Source organism: Macrobrachium nipponense, chromosome 3 (genome assembly GCF_015104395.2).
Source record: "Macrobrachium nipponense isolate FS-2020 chromosome 3, ASM1510439v2, whole genome shotgun sequence".
Lineage (NCBI taxonomy): Eukaryota > Metazoa > Arthropoda > Malacostraca > Decapoda > Palaemonidae > Macrobrachium > Macrobrachium nipponense.
Window position 1 is genome coordinate 95,931,842 of NC_087202.1, and position 16,552 is coordinate 95,948,393.

At 35.3% G+C, this 16,552-nt stretch overlaps 1 protein-coding gene across 2 annotated transcripts in view; it reads right to left on the reverse strand.

Moving 5' to 3' along the window:
- Nucleotides 1-16,552, reverse strand: part of LOC135221898 (pancreatic triacylglycerol lipase-like) — a 66,949-nt gene that overhangs the window by 12,099 nt on the left and 38,298 nt on the right. For both annotated transcript variants that reach the window (XM_064259877.1, XM_064259876.1), the window contains exon 2: nucleotides 9,231-9,491. In XM_064259877.1, coding sequence (XP_064115947.1) covers nucleotides 9,231-9,420 — 190 coding nt within the window. In that variant the 5' untranslated portion in view covers nucleotides 9,421-9,491. The remainder of the gene's footprint in view (nucleotides 1-9,230; nucleotides 9,492-16,552) is intronic.

The window sequence follows — 16,552 nt, forward strand, 5'->3', positions numbered from 1 at the left end:
TTCAGCTGGTCAGTCCCCTACATAGAGTTCATTATAATGTTCAAATAAAGTAAGCGGGCATTCCATAAATTTTCGTTTGCATGAAATTTAACGCAGATTCTTACTCAAGGCTTCCTTACAACTACTATCTGTGGTCATTGGAAATTCAGAAGTTGTGGATTCCTACAAAACTTTAATCCTGCATTACGAATCGCGGCTTTATGAATAATAATCTGTAACTGATGAATGGTCTACATTAATGTCTCAGGGACAAGACTAATGGAAAACTATCATGAAAAGACATGGGGAAATATGTCTGTAAGTTCTAAAGAGGGAATATCTAGTCATTCATAGCATTAGTCTCTTTCTAATAATTTTCATTCCCCAATCTTTATCAGAAGTTTGGCTCTTCATATATTCTTATTTTCTTTATCTTATCAATATTCGTATTCATATCTTGATTTCCAAGTAACAGGCAATCATATTTCGTTATTGATGCAGAGATGAAGGGAGAAAGAGGATTCATAGGTGCAATTAGTACAAGAAAGTAACAGCGACGAGTCAGGCACTGACAGGTCAGAGAGTCTCAGTGAACGAGATAAGTCTATTATATATACATATACATACATACATATATATATAATATATAATATATATTATAGTATATAAATATATATATACTATATATATATAAAGTGTGACTACAAATGGGAGGAAGCCACACAAGTAAGAGACGCACTGGTCTTCGATTTCAAGGAATGAGCAAAATCGAGTTATTGACAGTTTTGGAGTTTTGGATGTCTTAGTAAATATAGCAAACAAATATTCAGATGGCTTAGTTTACAATTTTTTGTAATCCATTTTAAACACCCGTGAGCGACAAATTGCCACAAAACAGACTTGTAAAATATTTCCTAATTCCGTTTATCGGGAAAAGATTAATGATTGATACACTTTTGTTACCCACTAAACTATCTAGCGATAGCATCGAAGAAAACGTGAAATCAGAGTAACTTTCAAAATTCGCGTTCCTCTCGGTACTTGTCAAAGTGGCACACCACACGTAATCTTCTTCGTTGCCTTCAGCTTTTCACATTTCTGTTTGAGGTCGCTGTTTCTAGTCAGCCTTCTCCATCTCCCTTTGTCCTGTACATCTTCTTCTCTTAGACCCTTTTCCTTCATGTCATTCAATAATTTATCTTTCCACCTGAACTTTGGCCTTGCCGTCCCTCTTCTGCCCTCCACCTCCATGTTCATAACCCTCTTAAATACATGTTCATCTTCTCTCCTTATGACATGACCAAACTATTTCAGTCTTGTTTCCTGAGCTTTTTTTTTTCTTCAAACCTCTGATACTTTGACCATCCCCCCGATCAATTCATTCCGGATCTTATACCTTTTTGTGACGCTATACATCCACCTCCGTATTCTCATCTCGGCCACTTCCATTTTTCTTTCTTGTTCTTTTTTTATTGGCCAAGTCTCTACCCCATAGAGCATGGCTGGTCTAACTACGCTTTTAAGAAGCTTTCCTTTAACTTTTGCACTAATCATCCTGTCACAGAGTATCCCTGATGACTTTCTCCAATTCATCCATGCACACTGAATTCTATTACTGACTTCTGCATCCAGGTTTGCATTCTCACTCATAATAAAACCAAGATACTTGAAGGAGCTTAACCCTCTTTATGTCTTCTTGGCCCAATTTCACTGTTCCCTGCTATTCCTCTCCACCTGTCCACATATATTCTGTCTTTATTCTGCTAATCTTTAAGCCTCTACTCTCAAGTTCTCTCCATCTTCCTAGCTTGAGTTGGACACCTTTTCTTGCTAGATCAGTCAGCATAATGTCATCAGCAAACAGTGCATACCAAGTCACCTCTTCTCTAACTTCCAATGTTATAACATCCATCACAATATCAAACACGTAGGGTCTAAGGCTGAATCCTGGTGGAGACCAACTTTCACCTTAAACTTCTCTGTAGTTCCAACAGTGCTTCTTACGTGCGTGGTTGCCTCTGCATACATATCTTTCATTAGTCTGACATACTTTTCAGAAACTTTTCTGTTATGTATGCAAGACGTTATGTAACGAGAGCGGGAAATCTTAGCTCCGCTGCCCGCAGACACGTTCAGTTCAGAGCTATTGCACTGTGTTGCATAATGCGTAAGTGTTATAAGTGTTACCAATTATTATTGTGTTAGTATCGAGTCCGACACAGGGGCTTCGATCTTATAAATTCTACCTCATGTATGCAGGATATGAATCCTTATTGTGTATAGAGCTTCGATGCTCATATGTTTGTTATGATTCTGATATATACGCTTATTGTATTTTGTATATTCAACTACCCGGCCCGCCTTCTTCAATGTAGTTTAAGCCAATAAACACCAGCAAGAAGATATTGCTTTATTATCGCCCTTCATCCCGGAACCTCGGCGACGAGAAATGGAATATTACATCCAATACTAAAACACCATCTTTCCCTCTACCTACAGGTAAGAGTGAAGAATTGTCGTATGGGTCATATAACTAAAGCAGACCCAAAATAATTACGACAAAACATTGGCGACGAGAAATGGAATATTACATCCAATACTAAAACACCATCTTTCCCTCTACCTACAGGTAAGAGTGAAGAATTGTCGTATGGGTCATATAACTAAAGCAGACCCAAAATAATGACGACAAAACATTGGCGACGCAGGTGACGAACTCGTAGCAGCCAAATGGAGCCTATAGCCTACGCGTAATCTAGCCAAGAAGCGGAAGACGACGACCCCAAACGGATGAAGTCTACCCGAAAACGAAGAATCTCAATTACCTAGATGCCTTCATCACACTCAAACCAAGCAGCGCTGTGCCAAGTCAGGAGCGTTAACACAAAAAAAGGGTTGGTTTAGAGAGTAAAAGTGCAAAAGGTATGTCTATGCAAGTGTAGCCTACAAGGTAGAAAAAAGAAAAAGAACTTCCAAATTCCTAGCCTAGCCTAAACTTCTTAGTATCACAGAAAAAATGCCGATAGATGTCCAAAGGTTAGACAGCTTTAGCATCGGTGATGATCCTAAATCAGTGGGTACAAGATGGAAAAAGTGGATAGGCAGCTTCCAAATTTATTTAGAAGCACTAGGGAAAATAAACGAAAAGCAGCAGAAGGCTTTGTTACTTCATACTGCAGGTTTAGAAGTTCAGGAAGTATTCAATACTTTGAATCTAACAGGTGATTCATTGCAGGACGCAATTGAAGGGCTCACAAATTATTTTGCTCCTCAAGCAAATAAATACTTTGAACGTTATCAGTTCATAGAAGCATCACAGGAATCAGGTGAGACAATAGATTCTTTTGTAACAAGGTTAAAGAAATTTGCTTCAACTTGTGAATTTGGAGATCTAGAAGACAGGTTAATAGAGCAAATTATCATAAGGAGTAACTCGCAAGAGCTTAGAAAGAAGTTACTGCAAGAAAAGAAGTTAAATTTGCAAAAAGTTCTGGAAATAGCAAGAGCAATAGAAACGGCTAATTACCAGTCCAATGTCATTGTAGGTAAGCCTCATAATAACAGCAGTTGTCAGGTGAATCATGTAGCCTATAAAAGGAGTTACCAACATGCAAAGAAAGGGCAAACAAATGAAACGAGTAAGCCTAGCCCAGGTATATCCAAATATAACAAAGGTAAACCTAATGCATACTCACAGAAAAGTCAAAGTCACATAGGGACACAAAAACCTCAAAAGAAATCGTGCTTTAGATGTGGTAAACAAGATCATTATAGCAATGATTGGGATAAGTGCCCAGCGTCAGGTCAGACGTGCAATAACTGCAGGAAGCGTGGTCATTTAACAAGTCAGTGTAAATTTGCTAAACGAAAGACCACAAAACAGATCAATAGAACCGTAAATTCAAATGACGGCTTTAGCTCAAATGAAGAAAGTGTACATAAGACCACAGAAGTAGAACAATTTGCATTTCACATTAATTCTGTGAACAAAGATGCACAAGAACGTCTTATGGCTCAATTAGAAATAAATGGGAAACTCACACCCATGCAAATAGACACAGCTGCAGATGTGACAATAATTTCTGAAAGAGTAGCACAAACGATACCTAACTTAGTGATAAGTCCTTCAGACAAAGTGCTTAAAAGTTATAATGGTACAAACATAGAAGTAGTTGGTTCATCACAAGTGAAAGTTCAGTACAAAGATCAAGAGATAGGTAAGTTACCATTGACAGTAGTCAAGGGTCAAGGACAGACATCATTAGGATTAGATTGGTTAAGATGCATAAAATTAGATTGGCCTAGTATTCTAAGGGTTACAGGTACAAAACAAGAACCAGAAGAAGAAATTTCATTAACTAATCTTCTATCAGATTATAAAGAAGTATTTGAAGACAGAGTAGGAACAGTAAAGAATGCACAAGCAGTCTTAGTTTTAAAGGAGAATGCTACTCCTAGATTTTCTGCTCCAAGACCAGCTCCATACGCATTGAAAACAGCTGTGGAAACTGAAATTAGAAGGTTAGAAAGTGAAGGTTCATGGGAAAAGGTAGATTATTCAGATTGGTCTACACCTTTAGTTCCAATTGTTAAGGACAACGGTCAAGTTAGGTTATGTGGAGATTACAAGGTGACATTAAATCCACAATTGCAAGTAGCACAACATCCATTGCCAAATCCTAAAGATATGTTTGCAACTTTGTCAGGATGCTCAGTATTTTCTAAGATAGATCTTAGACAAGCATTTCAACAACTATCCATGGATGAAAATTCCCAAAAGCTATGTACTGTAAACACACATTTAGGGCTGTATCGTCCAAAAAGACTTCCCTATGGTGTTGCTAGCAGTCCAGCAATATGGCAGCAAACAATGGACAAAATATTTGCAGGTATGTCAGGAGTATTCATTTTCATTGATGACATCTTAGTTGCTGGCAAAAACAAAAAAGAGCATAGAGAAAGGTTACGTGCAGTTCTAAAGAAACTAAAAGAACACAATATCAAGGTCAACCAGAGTAAATGTATTTTGAGAGGATCAAGAGTAGTAATTCCAAATGCATTAAGGAATAGAGTTCTATCAGAAATACATGCAGACCACCAAGGTATTGTCAGATCAAAGTCAATTGCTAGAACTTATGTTTGGTGGCCAGGTGTTGATAGGGACATTGAAAATTTGGTTAAGAAGTGTATCTTAGTCACAGGTAAAGGGGGAGGAGACTGTTATGTATGCAAGACGTTATGTAACGAGCGCGGGAAATCTTAGCTCCGCAGACACGTTCAGTTCAGAGCTATTGCACTGTGTTGCATAATGCGTAAGTGTTATAAGTGTTACCAATTATTATTGTGTTAGTATCGAGTCCGACACAGGGGCTTCGATCTTATAAATTCTACCTCATGTATGCAGGATATGAATCCTTATTGTGTATAGAGCTTCGATGCTCATATGTTTGTTATGATTCTGATATATACGCTTATTGTATTTTGTATATTCAACTACCCGCCTTCTTCAATGTAGTTTAAGCCAATAAACACCAGCAAGAAGATATTGCTTTATTATCGCCCTTCATCCCGGAACCTCGGCGACGAGAAATGGAATATTACATCCAATACTAAAACACCATCTTTCCCTCTACCTACAGGTAAGAGTGAAGAATTGTCGTATGGGTCATATAACTAAAGCAGACCCAAAATAATGACGACAAAACATTTTCTCTCTCAAGCACCTCCATACTTCCTGCCAAGGTACCCTATCATATGATTTTTCCAAGTCAATAAACACCAGATGTAGTCCTTTCTGTTTCTCTCTATATTTCTCTACTGTCTGCCTTAGTGCAAATATTGCATCAACTGTGCTCCTTCCTGGCATAAAACCAAATTGATCTTCACAAATTTTGGTTTCCATTCTCATTCTTCCTTCTATAATCCTCTCATACATTTTCATTGTTTTATGATTCTTGAATTATTTTATAGTAAAAGAACCGCGATATGTAAATTAACACTGTATACAGATATACACCTATGCAAATGAATAATAAATAATTCCTCATCACCATTCACGTATACGAAATTTTTTAACATAAGTGAAAAATGCAAATTATCTTATTTTTTTTTTTTTTTTTTTTTTTTACAAATTGTAAAATCATATTTAATGTAAGGGTTTATTTTCTCACGATATCTTTACAGGGTGTCTATTCACGAACAAAAAAAAAATAAAAATCTGTAATTGTACGGGTATGACATTTTCTTCGGGAGCGTCATTTAGTGCCACAGAGTGTGGATTTTCAGTGCGTTTCTTAGTATATATATCCCATATACTAAGAGAAGAAGAAGAAGAGATATAATATTTTTATTTATATAAATGTATCTATATATATATATATATATAATAATATTATATATTATTCCATAATATGGGAGCAAGGGGGAGATGTATTATAAGATAACAATATACAAACTAGATGCATGATGAGAATTGAGAAGACAAAAGAAATCGGAACAATTACCTAAGAGGAAACCATGCAAGATTTAGGCACATTTATTTCCATCGGTTATGTAAATTTCAGAGGATGTTTCATATACGGAGAAATATTTTTCCCCTCAAAAAAATCAGCTTTCTATCATATTATCATAATTGTTACAAAATAAGTATTTGTTATTTATTTTTTTCCCATTTTCTCTAAACTTGTTGCTGAAGTATATCTCGAAGAAGACTGGTCCAAATTAAGTTAACTTTTTAATGTATTTTTTTACGAAAAACCTCAGTATATATTTTTCAACTATAAAATCGATAACTTAGAAGTCTCATTTTGTGATATCCGTACGAATATTTTTTTAGTATTAGTTGTAGTAAAAATTTGCTTTAAATATCTTAAATCATAAGGTAATAATGTTTACTTATCCTTATGGCATCGGTGTTCCCCCAAAATATGTTGCATAAAGTTCCATAAGCAAATCAATAAACCTAAATCTTGCTATTTTTACGTTCTTAGGAAATTGACACCGTCATCGCTAACAAAAAGCAAATTGGTGAAAAATATATGAATAGGTCGAAAGCATTGTTTCTATGCCTGAATACTGTTTCAGTTGCGCCTCTTTTCAGGGAAAAATGCTTTAAATTCATGATGGCTCTATATTAGAGCTGGCGTTTGATTTGTATTCAAATTGTCCCTTCCGTCAAACTAGCATAAGGAAAACAATATATAACGAATACACGTACTTCAGTACTCGGACAGGATACTATGTAATATATTAAAATGGTGTTCTTTTAGAAGTCGCTGACAGTTCTGTTTGATAACCAAGCAGTTGCGTTTACCTAAGCTTACCATAAAAATGAAGAGAATGGTACGCAACAGAGAGAACGGATATAGGGGTAGTGGCGTTAGCATGCAACAGTTCTGAACTGCTGATACAACGTTCTATTAAACTTGTTTATATGAACTTTAAAAATACGTAAATCTTACATCACTAAGCGTGCCGAATAAAGACACAATAAAAGAAATCGACGTACACGAATGACTTATTTCCAATGCTCTCTCTCTCTCTCTCTCTCTCTCTCTCTCTCTCTCTCTCTCTCTCTCTCTCTCTCTCTGTCTTATTTGTGACTTTCTCAAGGTTCTTTACAATGGATCACGTCAAGATTCGCGAACCCAATATTTTTCAAGACAATATTATACCGCTTCGATATATATATATATATATATATATATATATATATATATATATATATATTATATTATATATATATATATATACACACACACACACACACACACACACATATATATATATATATTATATATATATATATATATATATATATATATATATATATATATATAATATGGTATATATATATATAGTATATATATATAAGTGGTGCAATATTGTCTTGAAAAATAGTGGGTTCGCCAATCATGACATGATCCCTTACAACTTGATACGCCACCTACCCGTGAGTATTATTGGCATCATTTCCATTGTGTCAGATACATTCATAAAATACGGCATCCAATCTTTCAAGATCAAATGGAATTTATTCAGGTAATGTTATTATTATTATTATTCATAGCAAGGTGGCTTTCGTATAAAACAAGCCAAATAAGTCATTATTTTCTTAAAGCTTCCACTGTATAGAATGAACAAAATGGTAAAAGAGAGACAAATAGGGGAACGTAAATAAAAAATAGGGGAAGTTGGGGAACGTAAATAAAAAATAGAAAAATAAAAGAGAATTCAATTGCAGATAATCATATACTTGAACTGAATTTGAGAAAATAAAAAAAAGGAAAAAATTGAAGAATTCAACTTGAAAAATTTAGTATTTGTATTTGAAATCTTGTTCTTCTGAAAATATGAGACGAATACAACTGTTATGGGGCAAGACTCCTTTTTTTTTCTCTCTTTTTAAGAGGGCATTAACTGTACGAGTCCTTTAAATGAAAACTTAACTTGCAGATACCCCACAAAGTAGGGCACTTGTTGCGATCGTGCTCTGAAATAATCGTCGATAAGAGCTTTGGATTATTACAAATTCTCAGTGTTATGTAGTTACTAGTCAAATGATATATATATATATTATATATATATATATATATATATATATATATATATATATATGATGTATGTGTATGTATATATATACATGTCTCACCCTAGAGTAAAAGTTTTACAGCAAATCTTTTGTATAATAATTCTAGTTTTTGGATGTACAAGAAATTTCTCTGGATGAGATTTTGTCTACAAATGCATTGTAGCACTGTTAGTTCAAAGGAGACTTTTAGTCTTTGCTTTCATTAACAACCCACTTTACCACATTGTCGGTGAAAGAATTCTTCAAGCACCTATAGTTAGATTATTTCATTACTTTCCCTTAAAGGGTAGAACAGTTTAGGATTGTAATTGTAATAATCATGCTACCCACTTAACTTCTCGAATTCTTACCTCTTTTTGAATACAATTTAGTCAGGTCGGTAACGTGACCTCTTTCTGATGCTGTAGATGTACTAAGTTCCCTCGTTCTCATACTATACTGTTGATTCTGGTTCGAATCCTGCTACGGACATCAGAATGACTTTATACTGCACATATTCTTGCATTGGTATCTTACTAACAATAGAATTAAAAAAGTTTGAAGAATTTGAGATGTTAAGAGGCCAGTGTGTTTGTTATTACAATGACATGCGTATCTGGTCAAAAGAGACGAGTAGTATACGGTTCGAAATATGTTTAGGACTTATCTCTCGTCAACTTACTGTCATCGATCTCTGGCTGAAAGTGATTGAGAATGGGCCTGTAGATGGGATCCACCGATGCCCGGAAGACATTTCCTATGACGGGGAAATTCCGGAGGCTGGAGACCATACCCTTCAGGAGCCCTTGTTCGCTCTCCTGCGCTCCCGTTGCTACGACCACAAGGAGAAGCAAGCGCCAAAACCTTCTCATTTTGCTCTCTGGTTCTCCTCCTCCTTCTCCTCCCCCAGGCTCTCTGCTTCGTTCCTCTTCTTCTCCTTAACCTGTGGAAGAAAGAGGACACTAATGACATGCTATTTCTAATAAACCTTTTCATTCATTAGGAGGGAAGGCTGGAGATTACTCATTTACCTTCTTGATAAAGATTTATTGGAGTTTTCTCCTTCACTTATAATAAACAGGTGTCACTGAAGCTTTTCTCATTCATTTCATTTCAGGATTTTCATGCTCCCTTGTGTACCGTGGAATGTATGGCAGTTGCTTATAAGGAACAATTTTCCATGCTTTCTTGCATATATTATATACCACATAAAGCTGACTGTTTGCTTAGCAAACATTCCCAAGGATTCTTATGGGACAAGTCACTAAACAGAATACCAGAACATGGACAAATGAATAAAAGCAATGACGAAAAAACGTAGCTGAGATGGTTTTAATTATACGATAAATAGCGATGTATGGAGAAGACCATACGTCTTCAAAAATAATTAGAAATATAAAACCAAGTGTATTTCATTACTAGTAAATACATAAATAAATGAATAGATATATCAAGGAAATACAAGAGTGCATGGCCATTAATTCAAACTAGGCAACTAAAACTGAAGGCTGTGAAAGGCCTAAATCCAGAGGTTATAGGCCAGCCCAGGATTTGAGAAATTAGTACGTATTAATCATCCGGCCTAAGGCAAGTAAAAGTGACACCTGAGATAACCATGCAGCCTCAAATATGGCTGGGCAGGTGTCCCAACCACCCTAATAATGAGCACTTACCTCCAGACTACACTTTTACCATATGGATTGGTCAAAAGCTCGATGAATCCCCATGTGTGAAAGTGTAGGCTAGAGGTAACGTTGTTCATTACTGCGTTGCAACAGATGAGTAAATAAGAGTTATTTTCATTTGAATAAGGATGAGTTCAAGTCTAGTGTTGTACAGTCACTGAAAATAAGAGTAAAGGTTGGGAAAAAAGAAAAACGTCGATGGATAATTGGGTGTTACATTAAGAGATTGAAAAGCAAATCATTTTTATTGAATCTGGAAACTTGAGAAAAAAATTAGATGAAGTTTATCATGTTCATTATCCAAAGCATATTCTTTTGGAACCTAGATTCTAGTTCTATTGTAAAAAATATATGGTCCGGATACTGTCAATTCTACATGAGGTAAAGTTAGTTATCAGGAAAACCAAATACATACATACATACATACACACACACACACACACACATATACATATATATATATATATATATATATATATATATATATATATATATATATATATTACACACACATATATATATATATATATATATATATATATATATATATATATTGCAAAGATATTTATCCATATCATTACCTGAATCTGTTTGGTATATCCTCATTCGCCAAAGAAACGCAAGGAAATCCTAACTGGAACATCATTTGCATCCCTTAATTTAAAAACCAACACACACACACACACAAATATGATATTATATATATATATATATATATATATATATATATATATATATATATGTATGTATGTATATATATAGATATATATATTATATATATATATATAGATACTATATATATATGTATATATATGTATATATATATATATATATATATATATATATATATATATATATATGTACATATACACGTGGATTTATGTAAACTAGCGTGTGTGTGTGTGTGCCTGTGAATTTGGCGCAATCAGGGTGGAAACCTTTCGAATCTAGGTATAACGCAATCACGAACTCCACTGCAACTTTTCATTGAGATTACTTATGAACTGCAGCCACCAGAAAAAACTTAATTTGTAGATAGCATAACCTCGACTAATTTTCCATGACTAAAGAGTTAAAATTAAAGCCAGATAAAAACTGTAAGTATAATGCAAGTATAGGTATATAATATAGCTCCTACTCCTATTGAACTGAAAAACATTTTATTTTATAATGAAAAAAGATATTACATAAAAGGGGAAGTCATAATAATTACTGCAATAATTGCATTTGTTGATAGCGCAACATGAGGTGCAGAAAAATGTGATTTTGTCCGGGTTGGAAAAGTTTTACCACCCCGCCCCCACCTCATCCCCCAACCCCTCGCACTACTCCTTTCCCCAGTCTTTATCATATCTAGGGTTTCAGACTACCGGGGTTTTGTTCTTGAACAGAATATTGTCATTCCAAATTACTAACTAATTTATTTCAAAATGGAAAGAGTCTAATTGGATCCATGTAAAGAAATGTACTCTAAATTCAATTCAGTCCATTAAATTATATGGCAATAATTATGCCAGTGGGAAAGCACTATGAAAAGAGATGCTATAGTAGATTCACATCAACCGTGCATTTGATGTCTAGGCCCGTCCTTTACGACACTCCTGATTGGCTGCTGATAAGCCAGTCACAGGGCTAGAAACTCTCAGTCTCTCTCGAGATTTCACATAGGAAGGATGTGTGTTCCTCCTCTTCTGAGGAATACGTCTTTCAAACGTATACCTCCGGAGAGGTGAAACACACATCCTACCCATGTGAACTCTCGAGAGTCTGAGAGTTACCAGCCCTGTCATTGGCTTATCAACAGCCAATCAGGAGCGACGTAAGGGACGGGCCTAGACATCAAATGCACGGTTGATGTTAATCTTCTATGGCAATACATATTTTTTTTTTTCGTTAAGGTTTAGTTTCAAATAATTATTGTAATGATGTGTTTAGACTACCACTGGACAAGTTAGACTACAAATGAACTATTTTAGAGTCCGACTCACGACAAAAATAAGCTCAATAAAACATATTATGAAAAGACATCTACCAAAAGAATGTCGCTCTCTCTCTCTCTCTCTCTCTCTCTCTCTCTCTCTCTCTCTCTCTCACACACACACACACACACACAGCCATCAAATTAGTACTGCAAGTACTAGATTTTAGATTTCAGCAATAATGAGAGAGAGAGAGGACGAATGGGTGCGACAAAATCAATTTCATCGATAAAAAAGCAGGAAAGAGAAACTGGTGAATAGTGGGTGTGGTGAGATTGAACGGAAATAGAATAAAAAAAAAGTAAAAAGAAGATTACGCTATGTGATGTGTGGGTGAACACGTAATTCAATAGGACTCATTGTGTCGTCATCGACGGTGAAAATGACAAAATGACACAGCACTTCTGTCTAGTAGCTGTCATGTTATGTGTCAAAACCCCTCATACATTTTGCTTCCTGCATATTGTGTCATATTTATGGGAGCTTATTCTTTCCATATTACGTAGGTGCTAATCTATTGCTCGTATTGCTAAAGGGAATTTGCAGCGTCTCTTTATTACTAAAATAATGTTTGTAGAGTCCTTTCATTACTGAAAAAAATGAATTACTAAAAGGATGTTTCCAATGTCCTTATTGAAGGATTTTTGCAACATCCCTATATTACTAAAAGAATGTCTCCAATGTCCTTATTGAAAGGATGTTTGATGCATCCCTTCAGCATTAAATGGATGTTTGAGGCGTCGTTGTTATGCCAAACGAATGTTTGCAGCGTCACTGCATTAATAAAAATATGTTTGCAGCATTCCTTCATTATTTTAAGGATGTTTGCAGTGTTCTATTATTGCTAAAAGCATATTGGCAGAGCCCTATCCTCCTACAGGGATGCTTGCAGCATCCTGTCATCGATAATAGGATTTTTGCAGCATCCGTTCATTGCTAAAAAGGTGCTTGGAGCGTCCCGTCATTATCAAAAAGGTTTTTGCAGTATCCCCTCATTTCCAGAAGGGTATTTGCACTGCCCCTTAAATGTTAAAAGGATGTTTGCAGCACCTCTTCATTATTAATTGGATGTTTGCAGCATATCTTCGTTGTTAAAAGGGTGTTTCCAGCATCCTTTCATATTTAAAAAGATGTTTGCAGCAACTCCTCACTAAAAGCTTGTTTGCAGCAACTCTTTAGTGTTAAAAGTATGTTTGCTGCACCTTTCATTGCTGAAAGGATACGTGCAGCCTCCATTCATTGTTGAAAAGGTGTTTGCAGCGTATCCTCATTATTACAAGGACGTTTGCAGCATGTCATCATTGTTAAAATGTTCTTTGCCGCGTCCCTTCATTGTTGAAAAGATGTTTAGAGCGATCTTCATTGCCAGAAGGACATTTGCAGCTTCCTTTCATTGCTAAATGGTTGTTTGCAGAGTCTCCCGTGACCAAAAGGTTGCTTGAATTGATCCTTCATTGTTCAAAGGATGTTTGCATCATCCTTTCGTCGCTAAATGGATGGTAGCAGCATCCCTTTTTATCGGTAAAAGGATGTCAGTAGCATTCTCGCGTTGCAAAAAGGATGGTTGCAGCGCCCTTTCATTGATAAAATGGTGTTTGCAGTGTCCCTTCATTACTAATAAGACGTTTGGAGCATCTCCTCATTGCTAAAAGGATCTATTGCTAGAAGGATGTTTGAACAGTCTTCTATTTGTTAAAAGGATATTTGCATCACCCATCATTGTTAAAAGGATATTTGCAGAGTCCCCTAATTAATAAAAGGTTGTTTATACCATCGTCCCTTAATCGTTTAGAGGACGCTTACAGCATCCTTTTAATGCAAAAAAAATGTTTGCAGCATCCTTTTTACAGCATCCTTCATTGTCAGAATGGTGCTTCCAGTATCCCTTCATTGATACAAAGATGTTTGCAACATCCCATTATTGCCAAAAGAAGTTTGTGGCATTCCTTTAATGTTGAGAGAGTGTTTACAGTATCCCTTCATTGGCACAAGGATTCTTGCAGCAGCCTTATTCCATTAAAAGGATGTCTGGAGCGTCCATTCATTACTAAAAGGACGTTAGCAGCGTCCCTTTTCTGTTAGAATGATGTTTGCAGCATCCCTTCATTGCCAAGAGAATGTTTAAAAGGCCCTTCTTCACCAAAGGGAAGTTTGCAGCATTGCTCATTTTCTTATGAAAACGATGTTATACAGCGTCCCTTCTTTACTAAAAGGGTGTTTGCAACATCCATGAAATGTTTAAAGAAAGTTTGCTGTGCCATCCCCTCCTTATTGAAAAGATATTTGCAGCGTCATTTTATTGCAAAAAGGATGTTTTCACCATCATTGCATTTCTAAAATGTGTCTCTTTATCACTAAAATTGTGTTTGGTGGTTCCCTTCATTGCCAAAAGTATGTATGCAGCGTCCCTTCATTGCGAAATGGATGCTTGCGCTATTGTCCCTTTGTTATTACACCGAAGTTTGCAGCGTCATTTCATTGCAAAAAGTATTTTTTGTAACATCCACTCATTCCTCGAAAGGTTTTTCCTTCACCTCATCATGTTTGCAGCTTTTTATCATTGCTAAAATTATGTTTCTGGGGTATTTTCAACTTTCGTTGCATTCGTTTTGTAGCTTTTTATTAACTTGCACTCCTGCTTCCTTTTTCACTCTTTCCTCCAACACCTCATACTATTACTTCTAAGTCCAGCCACGAGGTTTTCTCGTAGTTCCACCTTTAGAGCTTTGTGCTTTGTTTTCTGGATATCTTTACCTTGTTGTCGAAGCCACTTCAACTCCCTCCTTTTGCTGCCTTAAGCACCGATTAGCAGAAAGTGCCCAGTGTTTGATTCGGAAGCTTACATGTCATAAATCTGATCCTGTTGCACTTATTATTTCAAGTAATATAATGTTAAAACCGAAAGTTATCCTTGATTTACCCTGAGACTGTTGAAGAAGCCTGGGAAAATCTGCATCATTTCCTGTAGTCAATTTTGTCTGGCATAATTAACGAGAGCATTGATGCTAAAATTTACGAAACTGATTCATACTAGGTACCAAATTCACGTTGCTTTGCGCAGTGTGCGAGAACGTAAAGTAGGTTCTCAAGCCGTGTGCTTTGACAGTCTCTGTTACATAAGCGTCCGGATTTTTGCGGTTGCTTCCCTTTTGCTGGGGGGCACACTCAGGTGAGTTGATTTTCCTCTGCTCATCTATTTGTTTCATACTTTATCATTTACATACTCATTCGCCAGCTTTTATTAAAAAGTTGCACATTTTAGATCGTAGTTCTTTGTTATTAGTAATGTGTGCTGGATTATATTTATTGCTTTGTGTTATCATACACAACTCTTGGCCTGATTTCTCTACTCCTCTTCATTTCTTTTTTTATTATGTGCATGCTGTTCTGTGAAGATATTTCTGAGTTATTCCTTAAATATATGTATGTTCATTTTGAATGCTAACGATAATAAAAAAGGATAAACCTCTTCTATTTTTCACTGAAAGATGACATGTCTGTAATAATAATAATAAAAAGAAAAATATAATAATAATAAGTAATAATAATCATAATTAATAATAATAATTAATAAAATAATAATAATAAATAATAATAATCTAATAATAATAATAATAATAATAATAATACCATAATCAATAATAGAGATACCAAGTCGAAAGTTACCTCAGTAATAATTATGGCTCGAAAATTTTTGTAAGCTCCACAGATATCCCTTGACTGATATCCTTCCATTGATCATTAACGATAAAGTGTAATTAATTTTGTCTGCAATTCAAGTACATTTATGTCTCAATTTTCTTCAAAGTCTATGAATAATTGCTTTCATGTTTCAACAACTAACTGACAGTTTTACTCAACAAATAAATTCGCAAATAAATATCATAGCCATAAGCATTGATAAAGATTTTTTTCCACTGCAGTTTCAGCAAATAAATTCGCAAATAAATATCATAGTCATACACAGATAAAAATTTTGCTTCCACTGCTTGTTGGAAAAACCTCGAGCAAAAATTTGGTGAATAATGTGGCGGATACAGACAAAAATGAATACAGGAATTTCACTCAGGATTCTTGCAAGTGACCACATGAATCTGTAAAAGAACATCAAGCGCTGGTTAAAATGCCAAGGACACCGCTGAATCAATATTGGAAATCAGATTTACTAGATGGTAAAACGTTTGAGAAAGCGTCTATTTGTCATCATTCTATTGCATGCAGTGTCAATGAACTGTCAAAGAAACACAGAAAAAATGAATGAGAGAATAAGAGACTAAATTAATGAATTAATCTCATCATTTTATTGTTATCTGAGATATTTTCAGAGTATTTCTAGATGT